This window comes from Astatotilapia calliptera, chromosome 6, assembly GCF_900246225.1.
Source record: "Astatotilapia calliptera chromosome 6, fAstCal1.2, whole genome shotgun sequence".
Classification (NCBI taxonomy): domain Eukaryota; kingdom Metazoa; phylum Chordata; class Actinopteri; order Cichliformes; family Cichlidae; genus Astatotilapia; species Astatotilapia calliptera.
Window position 1 is genome coordinate 28807561 of NC_039307.1, and position 27545 is coordinate 28835105.

Genomic DNA, 27545 nt, shown 5'->3' on the forward strand with positions numbered 1-27545 from the left:
AGCACTCTGTGGGAAGAAAACGTATCAGCGTAAGGAGCGGCCAGGTGCTGCTATTCAAATGCACTTGATTAAACGATCAGCAACAAGTGCGAACACTTCTACCAAAGCAGACGTTTGGCAGTCTGCTGCTCTGGAGCATCAGCAATGATGTTAGGGAAGCATCTGTGGCTGTCTATCAATCTGGGAAGGGTCATAAGGAAGAGGTCAGCAAAGAAAAAGTTGGATAATTAGGGAGATGAAGAAGGAGTTCTGGGAGGCTAGGTGTACAGCAAAGAGAGAGATGACAAAGGAAAAGGCTTGTAGTGAGTTGTGAGGCTGGACACTAAGAAAGGGAGAGGCAGAGGAAGGATGTGATAGAGATGGAAATGTACTAAGAAGTGAAGAGAGTGTGTTGAGAAGGTGGAAGGTGTGCGTTGAGGGTCTCATGAATAAAGTAAAAGAGGAGGATAAATGTAGGATAGCGAAAAGTGCAGACAGAATGGGGAGTGTCAGGGGTGTATCCTGACAGAAGGATAAAGAGTAAAAGGGAAGTTCAGGTTGAGCTGTTTGGAGACAAAGTTAAAGAGGGAAGTTTGGACCTGTGAAGAGGAGGGATGGTCGATGTTTAAGAATCAGAGGAGGGTCATGATGTAATGAAGGAGGACGGGCAGAGTATTGGTGTGACAGAGGACCCCTAAAGGGAACAACTGAAAGATGAAGCAGCCACATTTGGTGAAAACCAATCAGCACAAACATCTCATATCACCCGTCAAGCACGGTGGTGGAGGAGTGAGCATTTGGGCTTGTTTTGCAGCATCAGGACTCAGGCACCTTTCTAGTTATTGAATCAACCATGAACTCCTCTGCGTACTAAAGTATTCTAGACTCAAATGCGAGGCCATCTCTCTGATAGCTAAAGCTCGACTGAAATCAAGATCTGCAACAGGACAATGATCCAATGAAAAGGAAAAAGTATACTTTCTCTGTGCCATGACTGTATGTATGCTGTATGTATAACCAATAATGCATAATCAGGTAGAAAACACTTTTAAATAGACAGACAGAACTCTCATGGGGCTTTTTCTTTGGCCAGGTTTACTCATTACATGTCCTTTAATATTAATATTGTCATCAGTATTCACTCCACAAGCATATCATACAAGTGATTAAAAGAATAAATGAGGATGTGACTATTTAAGGCTTTGCAAAGTGAGTGGCCATGTGTGTGAAGAAGCAAAAGCAATCAACCCCAACCAACGAGCTTCCTCGCTGTAAAATGTTTTGTTATGATCAATCACCGTTTCAGCTTCTCGACTAAACCGCACATTATTATATATATGTCATTGGTGAACTTGCACAGCAGGCCTTTGAACACAGTGTTTCTGTTGAGAAGTTAAATGTGCACATTTAATAAGCGTTAATAATAGTTTCCAAGGAGCTGTAAGCAGAATCGGGCTGTAATCCTCTGCAGATTCATCCGTCCAAGCGACTTATTTCATGTTCTCACAGAGCCATTTGATACTTATTATCACTACATCTATAGAACTGCTCATTATAGCTGCTTTAATTTCAAGAATACAATACAGATTTAAAAATCTGTATCGCTTTCAAGAACAATCCCTCCTCTCCATCGCAGACATAATATACATCTCGGTAAGAAATGAAGCACGATCACAAGATTGTCTTTGATAAAAAGGAGAAAAACACAAGAGAGCCAGAGTTTCTGGAATGTTTTATGATAATTCATTTTAATGCATCTTTCTGCAGGTGTCTCTCACGCGCAGGTAAAGACAGCGCATGCAACACATGTACACTGTCCATTTACACAATCCCTTGGTTGCTTAATAAAAGTTGCCCACTTCCTCCTCCTCCTGCCTTTTTGCATAGTTAACACTTTACTCCCCCATCTTTTGCCCTCCCTCTGTCTTTCTCGTCTTATCACATTTCCTTAAAATGATATGAACGCTAACCAGGGGGGAGGGGGGGACGGAGATCAAAAGAAGATTTAAGGGAAGGAGGAGGAGGAGGGGGGGGGGAGAGAACGGGGGGGGGGGGGGGGGGGAATAGTAGAGAAGTGCACGATAACATGAAAAACACTTCTAGCTCTACATCCCATTCCTATTCACACATACACACAAACACAGGTCATACAGCACCGTTACATCGATACGCTCATTTACAGACAGCCAGACAGTCTTTGCTCCGTGCTTTGTAAAGCAAACTGTGTAGCCACGCATATTCAAAACACTATTAAGAGATACAGCATTCAGAGTGGGAACTAAAACTTTGATTTTGGATATTTCAGAACTGACTCTGGACACCTGACGAGGTCCCCCCTCGTTGTCCGAGAGGTTGAAAGCAAGTCTTTAAACTACTGGACCAACAAACATGGCATGCATAGAGGAGCGGCACCACAAAGACTGTATAGGCCTACAGCACTAACCCACCGCATACGTACACAGTGCCATAGAGAAAGAGATTAAGCTAGAGAAAGACGTCTTTAAATATCTCTGCCGAAACAGGCATTTGGGGTGGGGGGTCTTTTTTTTTTTTTTTCCTTTTTTAATTTTTCTTTTTGCATCAATTTGGAAGACGAAACGTGCTTAAGACTAAGTTCAGGACTAACTTAGACATGAGGTTATAAATCAGAGCTTTTTGAATTCAAAACCAACCTTGCTCCAAACCGCAGCCTGCACAGACACACGTGTGTGTGAGTGAGCATGTACATATATTGATCATTGCAGGCTCATGATGCAACTTCCACAGGCTGAAGAGAAGAAAATCAAGTAAACAGACACTCTTGTTGGTGATCAATAGAGCACATACACACTATTAGCACATTCACTGTGACTCTTGATCACCGCTCTTCGTACTGACCGGCTCACTGTGAGGTACTGGGAATGCTAACCACCTGGAGTTTTCTGGAAACTGGCAACCAGCGGGCTTTGTTTCACACTGCTGTCTGTGTGTTTGTGGAGCTAATGTGACGGTTTATGATTGCCCAGTTTAGATGCTGGTGTGGGTCGAGACTGAAGACGGCGCGGCTCTGAGTCCTGATCTGATGCTGGATGGGTCTTTAATGAAATGTGGCTGGGCTGTACAAGCTGGAGTAAAGTCCGGCCTCTAACCAGCCGGAAGTCATCAGACTTGTATGATGAATTCTGGGTTGGTGTAGGAGAAGCCTTGAAATTCGTTCTGGTCAAGGTTCATGATGAAGAGCTTGTCTGTTGGCGTCAGCTCCACCACCATCTTTGTAAACTCCTTGTCGAAGTTGCAGACGTCTCTGCGTGTTTTCTGACACACACACGCACAAAAAAATAAATAAATAAAAACAGAAAGAAGGAAGAAAGAGAATAAAGTTAGAGCGTATTTGTAAAAGAGGTTTGTTTGTTTTTTTAAAAAGGCGGTTCAGACAGAGGGTTGACAACAAGGAATTAGAACATCTATGTTAGAAAAAGCACAAAGATGAAGCGTAGAGGAGGAGGCAAATACTTGTGACACAAGCAAAGACACAGTTTGATCATTGCCAGAGGTGGGACAAAGTCAGTGTCTAGTGCCTGAAGTCTAGAAAGTCAAATTCAACGTGCAAAATCATGTGATGAATTCAAAATCAGTCCATAAAAATACTAAAATATCCTGAAAACCTCCTTCAATGAGCTGCGGTCTGGTGTTTTTGGCTTAAAGTTTATAGGCCTCAGCTCCACTTGCTACTCTTTTTCTGCAGTGTAAATGACCAATGATGGACTGATTATACATGTCCACAGTCATGACACTTTAACTGATTGATGCTGAATCATCCAGGTAAGTAAATCCTAAAGATTGATTCTGGTCATCTGGATGAGGATGTACACTTCCTGGACAGGGAGGAACGCTGGTTTGAGTGCAGAGTCAAGAAAGCCATTTACATGGAAAGGGAAAAGGGGGGGGGGGGGCCTAAGGGTATATCTTTTGCCATCTTAAAATGCTGAGATTGCAGCCATTCCACTCGCCTCTGTCAATGGGCCCCAGGGTGGCTTGCCATCACCAGTGTGTGAATGGGTGGATGACTGAATGTGTAGAGCGCTTTGGGGTCCTTGGGGAATGGTAAATGGCCTGTATTTGCATAGCGCTTTACTAGTCCCTAACTCTCTGTAAATGGTACTCATGGCCTTTGATCAATGGTCTTGACAATTTGTATATTAATGATCAAGGGACTGACCTCATAGCCCATTGTTCATTTATTGGGCTGGTTTCAGTTATTGTGCAAATGTACTGTTTATAAGGTTGGGGAAACCTGCAGTCAGCTGAGACTGAAGAAGTCACCTGGATGAGTGACTCCTGCTGAAAACGCTGCGGTCAGGTGAACAGAATCAACCTTTTGGGATTTAACTGATTCAGTTTTTCATGCTTTCAAGTTTGATGTCAGCAGCTTGTAAGAGCAAAGCTTTTAAATCCAAACTGATGATCTGAAGTCTGCAAAAACGCTTCGTAGAGCTGAGGGCAAATGAAGACTCTTGACCCCTTGAGTTTGTCTTAATAGGGAAACTCTGTGAAATGGTCATAATGTGATTATATTGATCAGGTCAACTTTAGTCTTTGGGTTGAGGTGATATAAAGTCATTTCAGGTCAAAGGACTTAAAGTTACAACAATAATCTAACATTCATATGAACACTCAAACTGATTTGGTATCCTGATATCCTCACTTTTTCTTACTGGTCTTTTAAGGTTTCCTGTCATCATCTGTTTCAGTGTCCATATGAGCATCTGGCTATTTTTTTTATGAATCAGTCGTGTGGGCTGCGTGTGCGTTTTGATGTCAGAGTCCAGTGTAGTCCACACCTCTGATCACTAGTAAAAGGTGGCACCACCAAAACTGTTAGACTGAGCACAACAGATCAGATTCCAAATAGACTGAGAAAGCAAGTGGATAACAAACAAAACACACTCTGCGGACGAACCCAGAAACACAGTCAAAGAGACCACCCTGAACAACTTCAACAGCACAGATGCAGAAAGACCCAAGACAAACTTCCAGAGCCAGAGAGAGACAGAGGAAATGTTCCAGTACAGAGCAGACGAGGATCGATAAAAGAGACCTGCTGAGGACCAAACCACAACCGAAAGGATTTCACACAGGGAGGTGAAGCAGTGAGCCCAAGACACACGAGTCACTCACACACTCACACACACACACACACACACACACACAGTTTTAGTTTCCTACCTCCTCGTTTCATCACAGGGCTTCCAGCTGAAATGACTTTCCCCATCTCTACCAATGGTCCACGTGTTCACCATTAGTGCATGAAGCAAGTGTATGTTTGTGGCTTCAGAGTGTTTCATTGATTCATTGATTAAAACTTGGTGTATGGAGACTGAGTAACAATAATCACACAGTATATGTGGATTTATGTTTTTGATAACCCTAAGCTCTTCAAATTATAAATCGGACTGATGGTTTATGTGTCACAAGCTTTAAAGACGCTAATAAATCAGTTTAAACCTGTGACTGATTAAATTTTGTAGGTGCCACAGTTAAACCATTCAAGTTTTATACATTTTTATTAAACTTTTCATACGTCTACATGACACCATCAGAATTATTTTGGCCGTGCGGTGGGTTCAATCTTCAAAAAGCTGGTGCAGGTGTTTTCACAAAATAGTCGAGCATCCAGATGTAAGAAGACTCCATTCAAATACAGGAGTAGTAATTTCACTATTGACCAAGTATCACAGCAGAGCCATTTTAAATGATTTGATGCGTCAACAAATATAAAATGTGCAACTGCCCGGCAGTCCAACCTCAACTCAGACAACAGTAACAGCCATGTGACGCAAACGAAATCCAGATACAGAAATTTCCTACACTGACCTTTTAAAGGGCTCACTAGTGTCCTACTATGTCTCGACCACAGACAGCGTAAAACAAGGACGTAGCTTAAAACTGTGCTGTAACCTTGCGCTCTTTTTAACAGCCAGCAGGGGGCGATAGCTGGAATTGAAAAAAATGACTTCCGGTCCTCTATAAATTTAAAGGCAAAGCACCTGACTTTACCTCAGTAAACATTTTCCTGCTCCAGTTTATCTGCTCAGTCACTCCTTTCATGTCATACTGAATTAAAAAGATGATAATTTTTAAAAATCTTGGTAGCCTACACGGTTCATTGTGATTGATTAGTCGTTAGCCAATGAGCATGAGCATAGTCTTTTTTATTACAAAAATGTAGTTTCAATCATTATTTAGGCATCCAAATTCTTTTAGTTTTTGTCGACTAAATAAAAGATTATCACAGACTAAACCCAAAGTTGATTCATTCAACTAAATTATAAAGTGTAAATGTGTTTTTACCGATGAGAGATGCTCCACATGGTTTACAAAGCGTCTTATTTCCCTTGACATCAACTGTGAAATGTTTCCATATGTTTGCTCTTTCCTTCATCTCAAGCATTAAAATCTTTTCACATTTTCATGAGAAACCAGAAGCATGGGAGATTACTTCTGATTGGATCACTTCCAAACTCATCCTGCCTTTCTACACAGCCCAATCAGTTTGGATCGGAACAGTTTCATCTCGTTTTTATTCACTAACAAAAGCGTCAAAGGGGCATTTTGATCATAGCTTTTATTTAATTATCTCGTTTGTCAGAAAAAAAGGTGTTTTATTGTTGTTGGTGGCAGAAGCTTTAAACTGGGGGTTTCATTAACTAGTGCGTGTTATCACTGTAGCTACATCCATCCGTCTCTGGTCTTTGGGAAAGCTTTAAAAATTGTGCTAAACCTTTCATAACTATTGTGAATGAGGGCAGCCTAGCAGATATTAGCTGTTGCTATTCTGCACTGTATGTGTGTTAAATGACACTTTTCCCAAACCAAGTCTGAATTTATGTGATGAGTTAGGGGACTTTTCACAGACCTTGGATGCTTGGATGGGGGTATCTGATGCACTGTGTTTGGGTGCAACAACATTAACAAAGCAGACACAGCAGAAGTAGTCTGGTAGGCATCAGTGAGTATATTATCAGTTTCCAGTCATACAGGACAATTACACAATCCACTGAAGCATCTCTCTCATCCAGAAACAATGTATCCAAATACAGTATCTCTCTGATATATAGAACTCATATATATATATAGAACTCATATATATATATATATAGAACTCATATATATATTTATGTATAATTTTCTCTGCACTCTCTTGTTATTTCAACATGTATTCCTCACCATTGCCATCATCACAATAAGCGCTTTTTCATCTGGAAGAATAGTTTTTCAAGAAGCATTTTTGTAAAACAAACCCTTTGATATCGCCTTCCTGTCTCTTTTTTTTTTCTTTTCTTTTTGATACGAGCTCAAAGAACATCATTTGACACACTGTTACTACCCTGCATCGTTAAACAGTTACAAAAGTTTAATACAACTCAGACAGTTCATTTGATATATGAAAATTATGGGATATTGTATTACTTGTGAACAAAAAGTATAATGCATATCATAATTATACATGAACTACAAAATGGCACAAAATGGCTGCCTTCATCACAGTTGTTGAGTTGTTTCACAGCCTTGTGAATTCTGGACTTTATTTTGGCACTTTTGGACATCCTGTTTCTGTAAGCTAACAGACTACCGACTTCACAAAACTCGAAACACCTTCATCATATGTGAAATTCTCCAAAGATGGTTGTGCACAAGCAAAGAGATATGATCTCTGTCATTAAAAACAGTGTAACTGTGGAGATTGTTTTCGGAAATTGATCATGAGAAGAGCTTTTAAAAAAAAGAAAGAAAACAAAAAAACCCCAACAAACAATGACATTTAAAAAAAAGAAAAAAAATCACTAAGTTGATGCAGATTTTAGACAAAAGTAAACATTCGGAAAAATGATTAGTAGTCAAACAATCATAGCAAAGCAATTGGTCAATTTTCACTTACACTGCATGAATTACCAACATGTGATCATAGTACACTCATCAATATAGGTTGTCATAGTCAATATGCAATTACATTGTTGTTTGTTTGTTTGTTTGTTAATTAGTTAGTTAGTTTATTTGCTTGTTTTATTCAATTTTAAATCATGCTTTTTATTTGTTCTTGTTTCTAATGTCTCTGTAAACCACTTTGAATCACCTTGTTGTTGAATTGTGCTATACAAATAAACTTGCCTTGCCTTGCCTTACAAAGGAGGGCAACATAGAGACGGAGCAGGCTAAAGTCGGCCCTGAGGTCTGACTCCGACATCAGCCTGCCGGTGTGAGCAGCCGTGTGGCATTTAGGAGCGAGCAACATGTCTGTACTAAAGATAAAAATACAGCCAGTAGAGCTGCTACAAGAGCAGCAGTGTAACGTGACGCGCTAAACTACAATAAACTCAGAACAGTGTCGCTGCTGCAAACAAGATTAGCCGCCTACTGGCACCTTGACACTTGATTATTTTAGTCGCATTTCAGTGGAGCACCTGTAAATAATGTTCATGTGTGAACATTATTTAGGAAATACAAGAAATACATCCGATTCAATTTTTTTTCTGAAAGTCAGATGAGATGATAAATATCACCCATGTTTATGCAGAGGTGTTAGCCTGGTTTAATGTGAAAAATGGAAGCTGGGGGGGCCAGCTAGCCTGGTTCTCCTCACTAATGTGGCAACAATAACTACCATTAACTACACAAAAATCTTTTATTTAATGTTTTAATCTTTGAAGCAAATGTAGCAACCTGCAAGGGAAAGGTTATTCAACTGAGAGGGTTAGCAGAGCTAGATTAATGAGCTAGTGGCTAACTGCTAACCAAGTCTTTAATTTTTTTTCTTTGCGCAATGTGTATAAAAAAAACAAACTGGCAGCTAGACTAATGTTTTACTGTTTGTAGCTAACAATCTTCAAAATATAAATTGTTACTCAATGTTTAGCACTGTTAACCGTTTGTGCTCGCTAGCAGTTTAACTGTGCAAATTCATGCTAATTTGCACAAAAAGTATGACAGACTGGAATGTTTATTTCTAATATTAACATATTAACTAAAAAGATACCACCCTGCTTTGTAATATTTAAAAGTTGGTAATCAAGTTGTTTAGGAGTTATACTTTTAATGTGTCGCTGTTTATGTGCTACCTATCAAACTTTACAGCAGTGCCAGAAGGTAAACCAACCAGGTTGCTCAAGGACAGCTAAATGCTACCTTTCAGTGTCATCATCTGTCATGTGGCTCTTTCCTTACAGGCCACTGATGTCCTTTAAGAATCTTAGGGAGGTTTTATATCATATAACACTATTTTACCAACCAGGATATCTGTGCTAGTGTGCTTGCTAGCTTCCCCATAAAGCGAGACAGTTGTACTGCTTTGTTTATGAGTTTAAGCCACAACTCGCAGCTTTGTTGTGTTGCATATCTGTAAAACCACAGAGACATGTTAATCTGCTTTACTTCTGGTTACCTTATTGTTGAGATTAGAAAGAGCCAGGCTAGCTATTTCTAGGTGCTTCCAAACTTAATGCTAACTGCTGGTCAGTAACCCCTGGTAACCACCTGATGCTAAGGAAAAGCATGTATTCTGTGACCAGATGGTAAGAAGTTGCTGGCTGTTGCTAGGTGAAATTGGTCACAAAGAGGGCTGTGGGCTGAAAACCTTCATGCAGTTAGCTTATATGGAACACGCAGATTTGTCTGAAAAGATTCACAGTACTTGCAAAATGCAAAAAGTTGTGTCTTACTGCTGCAACCAAAATATTTTAAAAAGCATGACTTTTCCTTTGAATGCAAACTGTCTTTTTTTAAGTTTCACTAAAATTTGGAGAGTAACTATAGAAAATATTTGGCATCTTCCACGTAGAAATAGCATGCAGGTTTTGGGTGCAGCAACCTCTGTGCAACACTTTTACCTAGCAACAGCCAGCAACCAGTCCAACCAGTCAGAGAACACACATTTCACGTTGCCAGGGGGTTGGGAAGTGTGTGACTGAGGCTTAATCCCTACCTAGCTACAACGCCACGTACATTAACACTAGAGTGATATTATTTGCTATCAAATTGTGATGAGTTAAAAGGAAAAGACACATTTTCCAAAATGTTGAGTGATTTCTTTCACCCTTCCAAATACAATATGAAATTGTGATTTATTTATTTTTTTGTACAGTATGTGTGGTGCAAGAGATACTAATGCAGACCAGTAATATGCGGCATGGTCAGTGATCTGTGTAGGAGTACTCAGGGTTAACAAATGAGAAGCCTTGGAATTCTTGCTGGTCCAGGTTGACTATAACGTCCTGATCTGGGGGGGTCAGCTCTGGGGGATGGCGTGTGAAAAAGCGGTCAAAGTTCTCCGCATCACGCCCACACTGCCATGGAGAGGAGAGGAGAGAGATGGGGGGGGGGGGGGGGGGGGGGGATGCAGTGAGTTTGATGAAGGATGACAGGAAAAAAAGGACAACAAGCAACAAAGAGAAAAAAGAGAAATACAACTAAAATATGGCATCAACCAATAAAATCATTCACAGCCGAAACTGTGGATTTCCATTGGTCCATACGTGAGCCAGGTGACATCTGCCTTCATCATTGGTGACTACACTCACATAAATAAATAAATCAGCTCTGCATTGGTGAGTGCAGTGACCAACGGCAGGTGATGGTTGGGTTTGAAGGATGAACAAACTAATCCTGATAACTTACCTTAAAGGTTTGAGCAAACTGTGGCATTTTCTTAACTACTGTGCAAAGATTTCTAAGGCATTTAGTGAAGGCTGATAAAGTGAACAGCTGAAGTGAGTCAGCGTGTCATATACTCACAGCTTTCGGTTTGAAAGGCGGCTGGACTTCCTTATTCTCCAGTTTTTCCCAGTCTATGTAGCGGAAGAAGGCGTGCTCCTTGATGTCTCTCTCACCTTCTGGGCCGCAGCCCAGACGCTTAGCCGGGTGTTTGGTCATCAGCTAGAGATTACACAAAGACATACAATGCAAGATGAGTCGTATTCGTTTAGTCTTTTTAAAACGGACCCATAATCAATCTGTAGCATGTATGCATTACATAAAGGCAGCATTTTTAAATTAAAAACAGCAATGCAAAGTCATTATGTCATGCAAAATATTATTAATGAGATGAAAAACAGTGATCTTTATTAATGTGTACTGTAACTATTTAACGCATTAGTAAACAAATAAAAAGATATCACAGATGAGGAGGTGTGGAGGGCAAATAAACAAGTACAATCATCGTTTGCTGCCACGAGCTGTTAAGAGGCAGTTCAGCCTCACTGCTGGAGGGTGCGCACTAACACGCAGCAGCCTTTATAATATGACAAACCCTCCAGTGCTCAGAGTGAAAAACAAGCAGAGGTTTCAGGGGCCACATTAGGAGTTACCCTGCATGTATGCGCATACAAGCATGTTTTCTTACCCCCTTGCAGATAGCAACTGCTTCTTTGGACATGGATTTAGGGTATGAGACGTGATGCTCCATGATGGACTGGAAAAGCTCATCTTCATCTTCACCATCGAAAGGCGGCTAGAGAGGCACAAATGCAGACCCTTTTTTTAGTTGTTGTTTTGGTAAATTAATAACAATAATAATAATAATAATAATTTAAGAGGGTAAGCAGTAGATGAATACAAACCTGTCCAGCAAGCATTTCATAAAGCAGGACTCCAAAAGCCCACCAGTCCACAGACTTCCCATAAGGCTGATAGGCTATGATCTGCAAGAGAAAGAATAGGGTTGCAATCAATGTCTGAAAGATTAAAATAAACCAATCGACAACTAGACAGTGGCTAACCCGTAAAACACACCTCTGGAGCGATGTAGTCTGGAGTTCCACAAAAAGTCTTTGTGGTAATGCCATCAAGCATGTTTTCTTTACACATTCCAAAATCTGCAATCTTTATATGGCCCTCAGAGTCCAGCATCACATTGTCCAGCTTCAGATCCCTGCAAAAACATCCAAACGCACAGATGTTACTCACATCTGTAAACTAAAAGGGACCGGAAACTACACGCGAGTAGCCGAGCTGATTCAAAAACCATCTCACCGATACACAATGCCCTTGGAATGAAGGAAGAACAGGCCGATGGCAATCTCAGCAGCATAGAACCTAAAACAGAGGCAAACATCCGTCTTTAACTGAAAGGTGCGTTTGGTGATGCTCTGATATCTCCTATTGAAGCCCTTCAGAGAGGTTAAAGTGTGCCTCATGCATTTTCATTTTTTTAAGCACCACGAATGACAAAAACATCAACATTTGTAAGTATAACGCACAAAATGCATAAAAAGTTCATTTTATAACAGTTTTGGCTGCCACTTTAAGTAATGTATAACCTTTCTGAGCTGCAGAGCTTTTACTGCAAAGGAACTCGTCTCTCCTCATACACGGATCTGCGCAAGTGTTAAAACAGGAAGTACCTGTTAACCTGTCATCTGGTAAAGGTTTATCTTGACCTTTGTCTTCAACAAAGATGCCAGCATTATGTGAAGACCAGCTGCTGAGTGCATGAATGTAAATACAGACAGTTAAGGATTATGTGACAACAGTGGCAGAAAAAGGTAGGTGCTGCTTCATCCCTGTAGCTAACACCGGAGCTATGTTAGCAAAGCTTTGAGGTGGAATACACAGTTTAACTCGCCATCTGTTTAAACATTTCCTATTAAGGGCATGTTTTGATTGTGCTTGTGTAAACACCATGTGTGTAGATACAGGCTGAGAAATAGCTCTGTTAACTTGCATTATGTAATGTCATGCTAATTAGCCACGTGCACATATTGCTTACGTTAATGAGCCAAGTGGAGCGGCGGTAGTTAGTCCCTAAGATTCCCTGAGCTGTTATGTTTATTGGGCACATATTACACTTTTCATTTTTTTCCTCAATCATGCAGTACGGGAAATAAAATGAAACTACCATAAAAATAAAGACTGTTCATTTCTTTTATAAGTGAACAAGGGGGGTCGAATTTCTTTTTTCTCCAGCTATATATGAAGATAAAATGGCAATTTTTTATCTCACTCAATGTAAGTCAAAAGCTCTTCTTTCAGACTAAACACTGAGTCAATGAGAACAGATATGTTTAATGAGGTCATCACAGGAACACAGCTGTTCAAACATTCTGTTTGCAAGATGGAGCCAATCAAAGTGTGGCTGACTTAATGGAAGGAAGAGGGGAGCCAAGACTGCTCGTTTGAGACAGTGAATTAACTGACGAGCTGCACCAAGATCCAGTAATGTATAAAAAAGGATTATTTTGGAATTGTGAATATGCAAAGTTATCTTAGTCCTGAAGTGCGATTTGGAGATCTGGAGTATTGTTGCATCACTTATAAGCAGTGTTGGGACTAACGCGTTATTAAGTAACGCGTTACAGTAACTACGTTATTATTGTGGTAAGAGCACAGTAACTAGTTATTATGCCAAAACCGGGAACGCGTTACTCGTTACTGGGATTTAGATAGGCTCGTTATTTGTTACTTCCTGTGGTGGCTATCGCGGAGCTTCCACAGATTCAATAACATTAGCAAGTGGTGGAGGCCAGCAGGTGGATGAAGGAAAAGGGAGGCAAGAGGAGAGACCCGAAGTGGCCGCTGGTCTGTGAGTGTCAGTTGAACTGAACTTCAGGTAAGAAGTTATGACCTGCAGTCTCTCTGGGTCAGATATGAACCAAGTTTAGGTGGAGTTTATTTTTGTTATGCTGAATTTTTCGTACTGCGTGCTAGCTAGCATGACGGAGTTTCTATACAGCTGGGTGGGTGCTATGTTACTGATGTTGAACTTTATTTTGTTCATAAGGTTAATTATTAGAGTTGCCAACCGTCCTGTAAAAAACGGAATCGTCTCGTATTCAGAGAAAATATTACGCGTTTCTTACTGAGGTGAAAAGGAACAGTTTGTCCCGGACTTCAGCTACAATGAAAAAGACACAAAGCTGGAGTTACTCTGTGTTTACGCTGCACAGCTGCCTCTTCTTCTCTCATCCTCTCCCCCTCCCTCTCCTGTTTCTACTTCAATCATGAAACTGATCAATGATCAGCTGATCGGCTTTTCTCTCTTGTTTATTTATCGCTCACTTTGCGCCAGAAAGAGGAAACCAGCGGATGTCGCGCTAAACAACAGCAGCACGTTTAAGCTTGATCAGCTGTTGTTAGAATTTATTTAATATTACTTTCTAGTATCAGCTGATGTTTGCTGGAGCCACAGCTGTAAAAGCTGCTGGTCATGATATCGGTTTGGTTATGTGGTGAGAGGGAAACATGAAGATGAAACCAGGAGACGTCCTTACTGGATCATCAGAGCTGTGATGGAGAAACAGGTTTACCTTTTAGGTGACATGAGTGAGTTGAAGGGAAGTTATGAACTGTTTCTGAGAGATAAATAACACCAGGATCCTTTTCTAAGTAGCTGACAGCTGGTAACTGTGCAGGGGCGGATCTAGTAAAGTGTTGCCAGGGGTCCATGTAGGGCATTAAAAGGGAGAGGGGGGCACAAGGAAATACTTTCTTATTCTCATTTAAAATGTCTCACTTTTAAAAAAATAATTATCTGAGTCTTACAACAAACGATTGATAGATTGATACATATATACCATCAGAACAGTGTACATCACTGTCACAGCAGTGTTTATTTTCATTCAAAGGCTTTATGATTGTTCCTATAATGGTGGGCCGACCTCTAGTCAAAATGCCCGGGACGATTTTTTTGTCCCAGTCCAGCCCTGTATGCAGCTCATCTGCAGTCTGGTGTTACCTACATCTTCCTATTCGGAAGGCAGAATTTCCGAGTTCTGAGTACAATCGAAAGCACCACGACTGCAGTTTTTGTGTTGGATGTAAAAAGCAGGCTAGGATAGAATCAGGCGTGGGATTTCTCTCGTGGAAATGTGCACATTATTTTCTCCTTTCTATTGGTAGGTGGCACAGTGCACTTGTGGCAAGTAAGCAAGCTAGAAGACTGGCAATCTTGCTGGGTATCCAGTTACTGAGGCAACACATTAACAAGAGAATTCTGAGTTAAATCAAAGTTACTTTCCCTAGTAACTAGTTACTCTGAAAGTAACGAGTAACTTGAAGTAACTGAGTTACTTTTGATAGAAGAAACTAGTAATGTAACTAAGTTACTAATTTAAAGTAACTTACCCAACACTGCTTATAAGTAAGAAAGCAAGAACAGACGAGGAGAAGCAAAAACAAGATATTAATGGTGGCACATCAACTTTGATGTGAAACTAAACTTATTAGTTAAGGAAAGTCTGGATGCCAAATTCTGTTTTGTTAATCACCATTGAGTTTCTTAAGTGGGGGATTGTTTAAGAGCATCGAAATGCTTGATTCTCTTCTAGATTTGATCAAACTCACTGTCTGTGTGTGTCTGTCTGTCTGTCTGTCTGTCTGTCTGTGTGTGTGTGTGTGTGTGTGTGTGTGTGTGTGTGTGTGTGTGTGTGTGTGTGTGTGTGTGTGTGTGTGTGTGTGTGTGTGTGTGTGTGTGTGTGTGTGCACTCACACAGCATGAGGCTCCTTAAACTTGCCGACCTGTTGGATATGGTACATAAGGTCTCCTCCATTAATATACTCCATGACAAAATACAATCGGTCCTAGGAGCAATAAAGAAGAAGCAGGAGACCAGAAGAGAGGAATAAATTATTCAGAATCACAGTTTACTGACAGGCTGATAATTACACAGTTCAAATTTACACAGTAAACAGACCAAAGCAAACAAGCCATGGAAAGCACTCTGATAACATTATAAAAGATAAGAAGCTGGTCTTGCTTCAAGCTGTCTCACCATGGTTTGAAAGCATGAGTGCAGCTGAGTGAGGAAAGGTGGTTTTCCTGACAGGGCGAGGACTCTCTTCTCCACCATGGTGCACTCCACGTCATCATCTTGGATCACCACGTCTTTTTTCAGGATTTTGATGGCGTACAACTCATCTGTGCCTTTCCTCTCAGCCAGCATCACCTTTGAGGGAGTCAACCAAAGGAAATCAGTGAGTTTTAAAGAGATTTCATTCATGCCATGTTTACATCAGAAACATCACATTTCTACTGACGCGTGCCCCACCTTGCCGAAGCTGCCCTTGCCCAGAACCATGATGAAGTTGAAATCTGAGAGCTTGACGCGGTCCTGATTGCCGTTGCTGTCGTACTTGCACACCGAGGAGGAAGAAGAGGAGTCAGTGGGCTTCCCTGGACCCACTCTCGCTCTCTAGAGAGAGAATTAAAATGGGGAAGGGGGAAGAAGTAGTTTATTAGAGAACAAGAAATAGGCAAGAGCACAAATTAAACCAGTCGTCATTCTCGTCAATTTCTGTGAGTCTTACCTCAAACTTTTGCCGTAGCTCCTCATTACCATCCTCTCCATCTGGCTGGACAGGAACATTAAAGTATTCTCCTTCCTCCTGGGACAGCATCTTAAACCTAAACCCCAGAATGAAAGCAGAGCATTGCCAGACAAAATCCAGGATTATCACCAGACTATGACAACAAAGCCTCCTAAACATTCACACCCCTGCACGTCCTGCCTGTATCATTTCTAGTTACACCTGTGTAATTTTCTCACCATCCATCTATCCCTTGTTTCTGTAGCTCTGAGATCCCAAAGGACAGTGATCCCATGAAGTCATTCCTGCTGGTCAAATCCCAGTCCCAGACCTCTACTGACAGACGGCGGTCCTTGTCAGTTTCTTTGAGGTTGCTAAAAGGAAAAAAATGGAGGACAGTGAAACGGAAGATAAAGTGCGTTCCTAATATAGCTAAAAATGAAAACCTGAGATCACAGTCCTCTCATCTCTCTCTGTACAAACTTAAAAACAATGCAGCAAATCACAGTTTTTCATACCTTTCCTACCCGAGAATAGCTCGAAAAACAACGAGCACAAACAGGAGGAGGAGAGAGGACTGGGTCACTTGCACGAGCTCCAGTTAGGTTTGCGCATATGCGACTCAAAATGAGGCCAAGTGAGTAACTTTAATCAAAAGGCAAGTTATGTTCAACAAAAAGGTGTCTCACAAAGTGAAGGTCTCGTTCCACGTGGGGTTGAGGGAGCATTTGATGGTCTTTGTCTTCTGCTTGCTCTCACTCTTGGGATCGGGAATCAGCTTGAGCTTGACGTAGGGGTCTGACAGGCCGTTGGGATCCATAGGCACCAGGTTCTTAGCCTCTTTGACTGTGGGGGGGGGGGGGGGTTGAGGACATAAATACAAATAAGTGCCAGAAGATCCCAGGATAAAACACACTTTTAGACTGTCCGCAATTTGTCCTTTCCCAAAGTGTTAGCGCAACCCATCCATGTCTAAAGCTTCAGCCTGCCCTAAATAACTCTGGCCACATTAGACAACACTTAACAACAGTTTAGTTTCTGTTCCATAATCAATCCACAGCTGTCTGAAAGGGAGCGCTGGCACGTGGGTGCATGTCCCAGTGGCAATGTGGGTCAATCGTTGGATCATTGATCAACTAATGGACTTTCCGGTTTTAGTCTTAGGCTGGCAGAGAGCTTTGAGATGCACTCAGTGCGCTCGTGTGTGTGGGAGCACTCACTGGTGACGGTGAGAGTGTCGTCAGTGATCTGCGCAGAGATGTGGATGCGTCCTCGCCTTTCCGTGTGATCCGTCCCGCACAGGCTCGGGACGTTGGCGACACATCGCTTGTGGATGTTCATCATACAGTCTGAACAGAGAGAGAGAGAGACAGGAAAATTGTGCAGGTTGGTTATGAATCACAATCATCACAGTCTGTCTAACATGTGACAGTCTGTGCCCTAAACCCCCCCAAAGTAATTACCGGAAGGCTTTCAGTGCCTTATTGCCAGATTAAAAGAGATTTAGGGCTGCACCCTAACAGACACAGGGGGCTTAAAAAATTAATCAAAAAAAACAAAGAGGTAAATTTGGAGACAGTTAGATAATAAGTAAAAACATGCTGGGTACTTAAAGTAATGAAAACTATTGAACTCTCAGATCCCGGACACCAGACCAAATATCACCCATACTCGTTAGGTCAGAGCAACCAGAGATGTGACCTCACCCAACCCCCAAAACCATCCTATAGTCCCTGACGTATGTAAATAAAACCAGATCCATCCATCAAATCCATAAATCCATACTTTATTCATAGTAGAACACAGAAAAACATCAAATGTACCATTTTAAGAAAAATATACTGGCTCATTATGAATTTGATAGGAGCAGCACTTCTCAATACAGGGGCATGTCTACCACTGTAGCAACAGCAAGTCTGCAAACATCTGAGATCAGAGGATTCTCCAAATCCTTTCAGTTGGTGAACTGGAGGGAGGCAAGTTTAGCACCTGGGCTCCTCTGCTATGGAGCTCTGTAATATGAGGTTTAGCATTGTCTTGGTGAAATATGCAGGGCCTCACCTGTAGAAGATGTCATCTGATGTTGCCTTTCTAGTTGTGCCAGCTGCCAAATTCCATAAACAGTAATGCACTCCAATACAATTAGAGATGCAGGCTTTTTGAACTGAGCACTGATGACAAGCCGGATGGTCTGCAGGATGTGGCGTCCACGTTTTCCAAAATAAATTTCAGACTTCGATTCGTCTGACCACAGAACAGTTTTCCACTTTCCTCAGTCCATTTTAAATGAACCTTGGCCCAGAGAAAATGCCTGAGGGCCGAAGAGCACCAACACTAAAGCTATGTGTTGTATATACAGGTTGGTCAGAACAGTTTAAAAATTTGTCTTCGGTAATAAAAGGCACAGCTAAACATTAAATCTGGACAGTGAGAGTAGAACACAGTTTAAGCAAAACTCATTATTTTACAGACTAGTAAGTGGGAAACAATTTGATCATTGCAAGAACACAGACAAGTCTAATAACCCATGGTCATTTCTCAGTACGTCCACTAGATGGCAGACATTTCTGATGTACCACATTTTGCTCCACTCTGTTGAATCAGTGGGTGGTGTTGAGGTTCTGAAGGTGGAGAGTGAGAAGTTAATCTCTTGCTCTCTGTAGGTTTTCTTTTCCAGTAACAATAATGTTTCTGTGACCGTGGATTTCAATGTATTATCTCCAACAGGCACTAAACACACCCATGAGAACCATTAATCCATTAACGAGTGTAAACCTTGAAGACTACTTGCGCTTGTCTGCCAACACTTACAGAAATAAGTCTCATCTTCTGTATGATAATTATACATTTACAATTAATGAACAACTCGAGTGTTTCTATGGATTAATAAATAACCAAACCCGCTTGTAAATTATGTCAAATAAGGTACTCTAGTATTTTCATGATGCAAAGTCAAAGCACAATGAGGAAACATCTGCCCACTAAATAATGCTGGCCTGAGTATAGCATTGCAGAGAGGTAACCTACTTCCTCTTCGTGCCAACACAAACAGTTTGTGACACAACTAAAGAAATGGAGGGGGGAAAATATTATGAGCAGCTTGATTATTGTGAAGTATTCATGCAAACTGCAGTCAGTGTTCAGCAGTGGAAGCTTTAACTTTAGCTGTAGCAATATGTGTGTCATTAATGCTGTAAAGCATTAACGACAGAGTGAAGCTTCTGTAGTAGTAAAACTGATCAGGACAGGAAAAGAACTGATAAATCTGATATCAGATCAGATATAATCTAACGAACATCAGTTTCAGCATAAACTTTTATTGTCAAATGAAAAGCTTCTAGATGACAGAAATGTTGATCTTTGCCCGAGTATCCTGTGCTGCACTCTATGCTGCAACAGCATTAGTTTTTTCGCCCGTGCTCATCTACATTGTGAAAAACTGAACACACTGAATTTGCCTTTTTTTTTTTTTACTACAGAAGTGAAGAAATCTCAAAAACCTGAAACTTGTGGCCAATTCCTCAAGTCTTCCTCTTTCTTTCTTTTTTTTTACACCATCTCGTAAATGTGAGAAACAACCAGATTTCATTTTCTAAACGTAGTCTACTTCCATACAAGTATCGAATCACCCAATCACATGGCAGCAAATCAGTGCTCTTAGGCATGCAGACATGGTCTACACGGTCTGCTTAAGTTCAAGCCAAAAATGAGGAAGAAACAAAATTTAAATGTTTCTCAATGAGGCAGGGTTGTTGGTGCAAAACTGACTGGTGTGAGTGTTTTAGAAACTGCTGATATGCTGGGATTTTCCCACATAGTCAAAAAAATGAGAAAAAAAATCCAGTAAGCGGAAGTTGTCTGGGTGAAAATGCCTTGTTGAGCTCTGAGAGAATGGCCAGACTGCTTTGAGCTCAGAGGAAGGCAACAGTTACTCAAATCCCCACTTGTTACATTCAAGGTATACAGAAGAGCATCTCTGCAGAAGAGCCTCACATTGAAGCAGATTGGCTGCAGCAGCAGAAGACCACACCAGAGGACATTTATGAGTTAAGTACAGAAAACCACGGCTATAGCTAACACGGGTTCACCAAAATAAGACAAGAGAAAATCAGAAAATAAATGTTGTCTGGTCGGATGAGCCCTGATTTCTGCTGCGTTATTCAGATGCTCGGTAGATGAGCATCAATACTCTCATGTCATTATTGACCAGTATCTCTGAGAAATGTTTCCAGCACCTGTGCCACAAAGAATTAAGGCACCTATAAAGGGAAATGGGGGTCCATCTCAGTACTAGCAAGGTTTAAAAAGAGCGTAAAATGCAAGCTTCTAAAGCACAAGGCTTCCTTTCTGAAACACAGGCAGATATTCGTGTACTTACGGTCACATTTCATTCCCTGGTGTATCAGCCCGTACAGGAGGGAGCCACAGTGGTCACAGAAGGTGGGGCTTGAGTAAGTGTGGACCCTAAACTTGTGTTTACTACGAGGATCCTGTAAAGAGGAGACAGAAGATGCTTGAGTACAATTATATTCAAATAACTCAGACTGTTTCGGGTTGTTAAAAGATTTAAAGCTGCAAGGTTAGGTGTTCTCAGTTGTCCTGTTAGTCGCCATTTAAAGCCTGGACTCAGCTAAATTACAAGAAAAGGGGTTCTCAATTTCCTCTAACAGGTTCTTAATCATAATGTGTTTAATTTGCAAACCCACATGGATGCAAAAATAAAGTATATGGACAGCAGAACATTTCAGTCAGTGACTGATGATGAATCATTTTAAACCATGCGATATATCACGGCGCAAAAAAATCATATGATCTCCACTCCCCATGGCAGGGATTAGCCATAAGTAGATGACTTACAGTACTGATTTTCTCCAGAGTAAAGCCTTTAAATGTTTAAATATTTTACGGGAAAACAAAAGAACTAATGTGAGCATGAGAGACCAAGAGATAGAGATGGAAAACTGAGTGAATTTGGAGGATGCACAAAAATAGGTAACAACAGCACTGGTGATATAACAAAAACAAAGAGCGGAGTTTGAGATTAATAAACATCAGTGACATGAATTTAAAATTAATTCAAACCCACAAATGGTGTGTGTGTGTGTGCGCGTGCGTGCGTGAGTGAGTGAAAGAGAGTGAGATATTGGGTCATTAACCTGATGCAGCCAGCCAGCACATTCTCCTATACTGACGTGTCTGAATGTGATTTGTGGCTGACATGTCAGCAGGAGTAAGGCTAGGAGGTTAGGGCTGTGTGTGTGTGTGTGTGTGTGTGTGTGTGTGTGTGTGTGTGTGTGTGTGTGTGTGTGTGTGTGTGTGTCTGTCTGTCTGTCTGTTCAGGTTAAATATTTTTTAATGCATGAAGCTGTTCTGCTGTTGAATAATGGTTATTAATAAAATGAGCATGGTCAGCACTGGGTTTTGTTTTGCTAATGTGCTGTTTATCGAACACACACACACACACACACACACACACACACACACACACACACACACCTGTGCACGAACAGAGGTGTGTGTCTCTGACCTTTGCTTTCAGGTCTGACTAAAAATAAGGAGTAAAGGATCGAATAATCAAGCTGTGTAGATGTTTTATTCGTGCACAAGTGTGGGTGTTTACTTTCTTTATACTTACATCGGAGGCAGGTCCTTTGTCGGCCCCCGGACAGGAGAAGGTGACAAATTCATGACAGCGCTTATGGACCACAAAACAGCACACTGGGGAGAGGGAAAAAAGTGAAAATCAGCTCGGGCTTCTTTGCGGTGCCAAATAAGGCGACACAATAACAACACTGAGATAAATCAATATGTCAATTATGTGGCATTAGTCACTGCAAAAAAAGCTCCTCGTATTTCAGCAGTTCACATGCATTTCTTTCTTGCTTCCAACATCTATAGTTAGTCTTTGCTTCAGTTTAGATGATTTTAAATTTAACCACAGCATGGTGGGAAGTCTAATAATCACGCCCAGTAACATTAAAGCTGCCACAGGAAACTTCCCATGTTAGAAGCTTCAAATGGCAGCAGGCAGTATAGCTGGTGATTTGACTGCTTGTTCCTGCTTGCTGCTTGAAATTATTCAGTGTAGCGACTGAAATAAACAGTTCATACTTGCATCCTTATATAGCACATGGCAGCTAGTAGGAAATAAATCCTGTTAGAGGGAAACTAGAAAGACAAAAAGTGCTTAAGATCTTCTGATCTTCACTCATTGCCGGGTAACGCAATACAAGAATTTGTGTCTTATTTAAAGATAATCATAGAACAAAATGTGAATTTTTGTAACAAAGCTGGTTATTTTCTCAGTCATTAAAATATCAGAAAGTACCCATCACAAACTTATAGTCAAACAAACAGTCCAACCCGACGACGTTTAGTTCACCATCTGAATCTTGTTGGCGGGAAAAGCAGAAATACTTTGTTACTGTACAGCATGCTTATTTAAATGAACACCCCAACATTATACTATTTAAGACTGTGGCTCAGTTGAACACCCTATTAGTCTTATATAGACCAAAAAAAAGAGAGCTATCAATTAACATCCAGAAGCTGGTTGAGTTGGGAGCAAATGACGAGGAACACAGACAAAAATGTCATTTTAAACATCGGTTTACAAGAACAAATCTCTCCTTCAGTTTATGTTATAAAGTTATGGATAGGGATGTCACCAGAACTGGGACTGATGGTACCTTTAGATTTCAAAACACTGAAAGCATTTTAAAATTAAAGCTGGTATATGCACCGAGTAGGATTGTCCACAAAATCTGCACTAACTTATAATAGAAATTACCATCAGATTAAATATTCACTTGCAGCAGAACTGGTACCAACAGTACTGTCATCACCTCAGCCAGCTGACACACAAACGTCACACAGCCCCTCCCCTCACTAGCAGCTGAACTGCTGTTGAAGCATCTTCAGACATCCCGATCTGTGAGGTCAAGAAAGCTCAAGTATTAAACAGCTATTAATATTAACTGCTAGTATTAATAGCTGCATTAGCCGTCTGTTATCATTTTGTTACGGATAACACAATTATTTGTGTCCAAAGTGAGTTACATTTCTCTTAAAGTACCAGACTGAAGCAACAAAAAGTCTACCAGCAGCTAGACAGAAACGGTGGCAGCCTACCTTAATAAATCTATCTGATCAGCAACGAAATATGGGGTCAAGTTACCAGAAGCACAGGAAATAAACAGGGCTGAAAGTCAATACATTTAATCCAACCAATATTGTTTTATCTTTATTTATCCTTTGTCATTCTTTCCATGTGTTATTGTATCCGTAAAATGGTATTGAGTTTGAAATTCTAGCATTGTGACGACCTTCTTGCTCCTCTTGGGGGTTGGAGTGGGATGGGAATTTTTGTTGGGTAGATTTGGAAGTGGAAGTGAGCAATTTTGAGGTATCTGCAGTTTATCTGAATATTTACTTTTCTGACCGCTTTTGACTTTAACACAAACATCTCTGCTTTCTACTACTTGGATTTTCAAAATAAGATCCTTCATTTATAACGTGTTTGTGGGAAGTTGTTTCATGTCACTGCACATCTTCCCTAAAGCAGGCCAATTTCAACCTAAAGATAAGGAATAATAGCACAATGTGCTTATTGCTGATGTAAAAGAAGTCAAGTTGAGGAGGCAAAAAAAAAAAACAACAACCCAGAGTAAAGAAGCTAAAGTTAAAGGACGAGCTAGAAAAAAATATCCCTGAAAGAGCTGCTTTTCATTTTTATACTTTAAGTTCGTTTCAGCACCTGTGCTTTTTCACTTTTATTCAGTTAAAGAAGTTCAGTCAGTACTTAAAACTCTATCAATATCTTTTAAAATAACTATTAGTGTATCTACTCGAGAGAAAAATGTCTGCCAATTTACCAACTCTGCAGCGCTGGGAATATCTACATTTGCTCTGGACCTAGCTGCTCAAATTTGTTTTGTTTTGTTTTTTCAGTTTGAATTTAGTTATTTGCTTATTAAAAAAAACTATTCTCAAGTTAATTTTTGTGTTCTATATTTGGTATCCCTGTTGGTACAATATCGTACTCATATCCATTCAGTTCAGTTCTATGTTGTTTCGTTGACTTCGTCATTTGCCAGCAGAAGCTAGCAGCAGTGCAAATGAAACAGAGGAGGCAGCAGAGGGAGGTATTGCATGTTGCCACATCAGTAGTTATTGTTAGTCTACTAGTGCTCAAAGTCATTCTTAAGATTTCTCTCTGTTTCTGACGCTCACTCTCAAAATTTTCAGGGAGAGAAACACTACTTTGGACGTTGGTTAGGTTAAACGCTTGCTGTTGGGAAGCTTTTATTATACTTATTTTAACATAACATGTCGTCCTCCGCTCGATTCAATTTCATTTTATACGTCAACTTTATATACACGACGTGTTTTAGGAGGAAAAAGGAGAAAGAAAAACTTCTGTATCTGTATTTGAACGCAGCTATGACTTGAATTAAGCTAGTCCAAATAAAATGAAGAGTAACACTAGAACGCTTCAATTGCACACTAATACCAACAACTGGGTGTTCATATTTATCCATTCATCTCTAACATTTTTTTTTCATTTACAAAGAAAAGTTGCTTACATAAATCCTGATGTTGCCTTATGTATAAAAGAAAGATTCCCAGTCTCAAATTCAAATCAAATTCAAATTCAAATTTTTATTTGTCACGTACACAGTCATACACAGTACGATATGTAGTGAAATGCTTGGACAACTGCTCGTGACCTAAAGAAAACAAAAAAGGAAAAGGCTATGAATAAGAAAGGAAATAAATATGAAAAATTAAAAAGGGTAAATTTAACTAGGAAGGAATAAAATATAAATTAAGATTAAAAATGAAATAACTGTACAACACAAATTAGAATGAAGGGTAAATTTAACTGGGAAGAATAAGATAAAGATAAATATATAAATTAAAGTTGAAAATAAAATAACTGTACAACAAAATACACAATACACAATATAGAACTATATAAGAATGTATGAAGGAATCTAAATATAAATAAATATATACACAATAACAGCAGCTGTACAAGTATTAACCGGAAATGAAGAATATAGTGACCAGTGTTGTGCAAAACCAAAGTCCAGAAAGTCCAGTGTGTGTGTAAGAACCATATGTGTGGGTCAGTACTGTGTGGTGGTGTGATTGAGAGACCGTATCGCCTGCGGGAAGAAGCTCCTCCTCAGTCTGTCTGTGTTGGTCTTCAGGGAGGGGAATCGCTTTCCTGACCTCAACAGAGAGAACAGTCTGTTGTTGGGATGGCTGAGGTCCTTCACGATCTTCCTGGCCTTGGTCCAGCACCGCCTGCTGTAGATTGAGTGCAGGTCAGGGAGCTCGGAGCGGATGGTGCGCTCAGCTGACCGCACAACCCTCTGTAGAGCTCGTCTGTCCTGCATGGTGCTGTTCCCGAACCAGGTTAAGATGTTTCCCGCCAGGATGCTCTCTATGGTGCACGAGTAAAAGTTCCTGAGCACCTTGGAGGGCAGTTGGAAGTCTCTCAAGCGTCTGAGGTGGTAGAGACGCTGTCGGGCCTTTTTCACCACGGTGTTGATGTGACAGGACCATGACAGGTCCTGCGTGATGTGAACTCCGAGGTATTTGAAGCTGTCCACTCTCTCCACTGGGCACTCGTTGATGACGGGGGTCTGGTAGTTCCTCTCCTGCTTAGTGCTGAAGTCCACTATCAGCTCCTTTGTCTTACTGACGTTTAGAAGGAGGTTGTTCCTCTGGCACCAGTTCTCCAGATTCCTAATCTCCTTCAGGTAGGCCGTCTCGTTGTTATCAGAGATCAGGCCCACCACGACGGTGTCGTCAGCAAACTTGATGATGGTGGTGGAGCTGGTAGTGGCCACACAGTCATATGTGTACAAAGAGTACAGCAGGGGGCTCAGAACACACCCCTGGGGGGCTCCAGTGCTGAGAGTGGTGGAGGCTGAGACATGTCCGCCCATCCTTACTGCCTGTGGTCTGCCAGTTAGGAAGTTGGAGATCCACTGACACATAGATGAGCTGAGTCCCAGATGCTCCAGCTTGGTGGTGAGTGTGGAGGGAATTATGGTGTTAAATGCAGAGCTGTAGTCTATGAAGAGCATTTTAACATAATTCCCCCTTCTAGTGTCCAAGTGAGTGAGTGATGTGTGGAGGAGATGAGAGATGGCATCGTCTGTGGAACGATTTGGACGGTAAGCGAACTGTAGTGGGTCCAGTGTGTCTGGTAGTGAAGAAATGATGAAGTCTCTGACCAGGCGTTCAAAGCACTTCATCACTACTGAGGTGAGGGCTACAGGGCGATAGTCATTGAGAGAAGCAGGGTGGGGTTTCTTCGGGACAGGAACAATGATGGACTCTTTGAAGCATGTGGGGATCACCGACTGAGATAAAGAGATGTTGAATATCTCAGTGAACACAGGAGCTAGCTGGTATGCGCAGTCTCTTAGGATACGACCTGGGATGCCGTCTGGTCCTGCTGCTTTCCTGGTGTTCACTCTCTTGAAGGCTCTCCTTACTTCATGCTCGGAGATGACGAGCACGTTTCCGGTGCTGGCAGTATCTTCCTGTCTGCAGCCGTTAGCGCCGCTAACACTAGCATTGTTGGAGACCTTAGCTGCAGCCTCGAAGCGAGCATAGAAAGTGTTCAGCTCGTCTGCCAGAGTCACGGCCGCGTTCGTCATACCGGTTGTTGGTGCTTTATAGTCCGTTATTGTCCTTAGTCCCCGCCACAGGCTCCTAGAGTCACTCTGTTGGAGTTGTGACTCTAGTTTCCTCCCGTAGCGCTGCTTCGCCTCTTTCACCGCCTTCCGCACGTTATATGACGCAGCTTTGTACGGGTCCATGTCTCCTGTCATGAGTCCCGTGTTGTAGGCAGCGGTGCGGGATCTCAGAGCGTCGCGGATGGTTTTATCCACCCACGGCTTCTGGTTGGGAAACGTTGTGATAGTCTTTGTCTCCACGGTATCATCCGCTAGTTTCCCGATGAATCCCACAACCGCTTCCGTAAACACGTTGACGTCATCGTCGGAGCTGTTTCTGAACATGCCCCAGTCTGCGTCATCGAGTGCGTCCTGTAACGCGGCCACCGATTGATCCGTCCAGCGCGCGACCTTCCTCTGAACCGGAACTTCCTGTTTCAGCCTTTGTTTGTATTTTGGCATGAGGAAGATGGCGGCGTGATCAGATTTGCCAAACGGGGGGCGGGATTGTGCCTTGTAGCCGTCCTTGACCGTAGTGTAGCAGTGGTCCAGTGTCCTTTCACCCCTGGTGGGGCAGGTGATGTGTTGATAAAA

At 41.4% G+C, this 27545-nt stretch overlaps 1 protein-coding gene across 1 annotated transcript in view; it reads right to left on the minus strand.

Annotated features, from left to right (window-relative positions):
* Nucleotides 1-1699: 1699 nt before the first annotated feature.
* prkcba (protein kinase C, beta a) overlaps nucleotides 1700-27545 on the minus strand; it is a 49330-nt gene continuing 23484 nt past the window's right edge. Inside the window, exons 3-17 of the mRNA XM_026171523.1 lie at nucleotides 21890-21972; nucleotides 20633-20744; nucleotides 17475-17603; nucleotides 16944-17100; nucleotides 16494-16628; nucleotides 16255-16351; nucleotides 15996-16139; nucleotides 15720-15893; nucleotides 15437-15528; nucleotides 11983-12045; nucleotides 11743-11881; nucleotides 11571-11651; nucleotides 11354-11461; nucleotides 10747-10887; nucleotides 1700-3273 (exon numbers count right to left, since the gene is read on the minus strand). Coding sequence (XP_026027308.1) covers nucleotides 3121-3273; nucleotides 10747-10887; nucleotides 11354-11461; nucleotides 11571-11651; nucleotides 11743-11881; nucleotides 11983-12045; nucleotides 15437-15528; nucleotides 15720-15893; nucleotides 15996-16139; nucleotides 16255-16351; nucleotides 16494-16628; nucleotides 16944-17100; nucleotides 17475-17603; nucleotides 20633-20744; nucleotides 21890-21972 — 1808 coding nt within the window. The 3' untranslated portion in view covers nucleotides 1700-3120. The remainder of the gene's footprint in view (nucleotides 3274-10746; nucleotides 10888-11353; nucleotides 11462-11570; nucleotides 11652-11742; nucleotides 11882-11982; nucleotides 12046-15436; nucleotides 15529-15719; nucleotides 15894-15995; nucleotides 16140-16254; nucleotides 16352-16493; nucleotides 16629-16943; nucleotides 17101-17474; nucleotides 17604-20632; nucleotides 20745-21889; nucleotides 21973-27545) is intronic.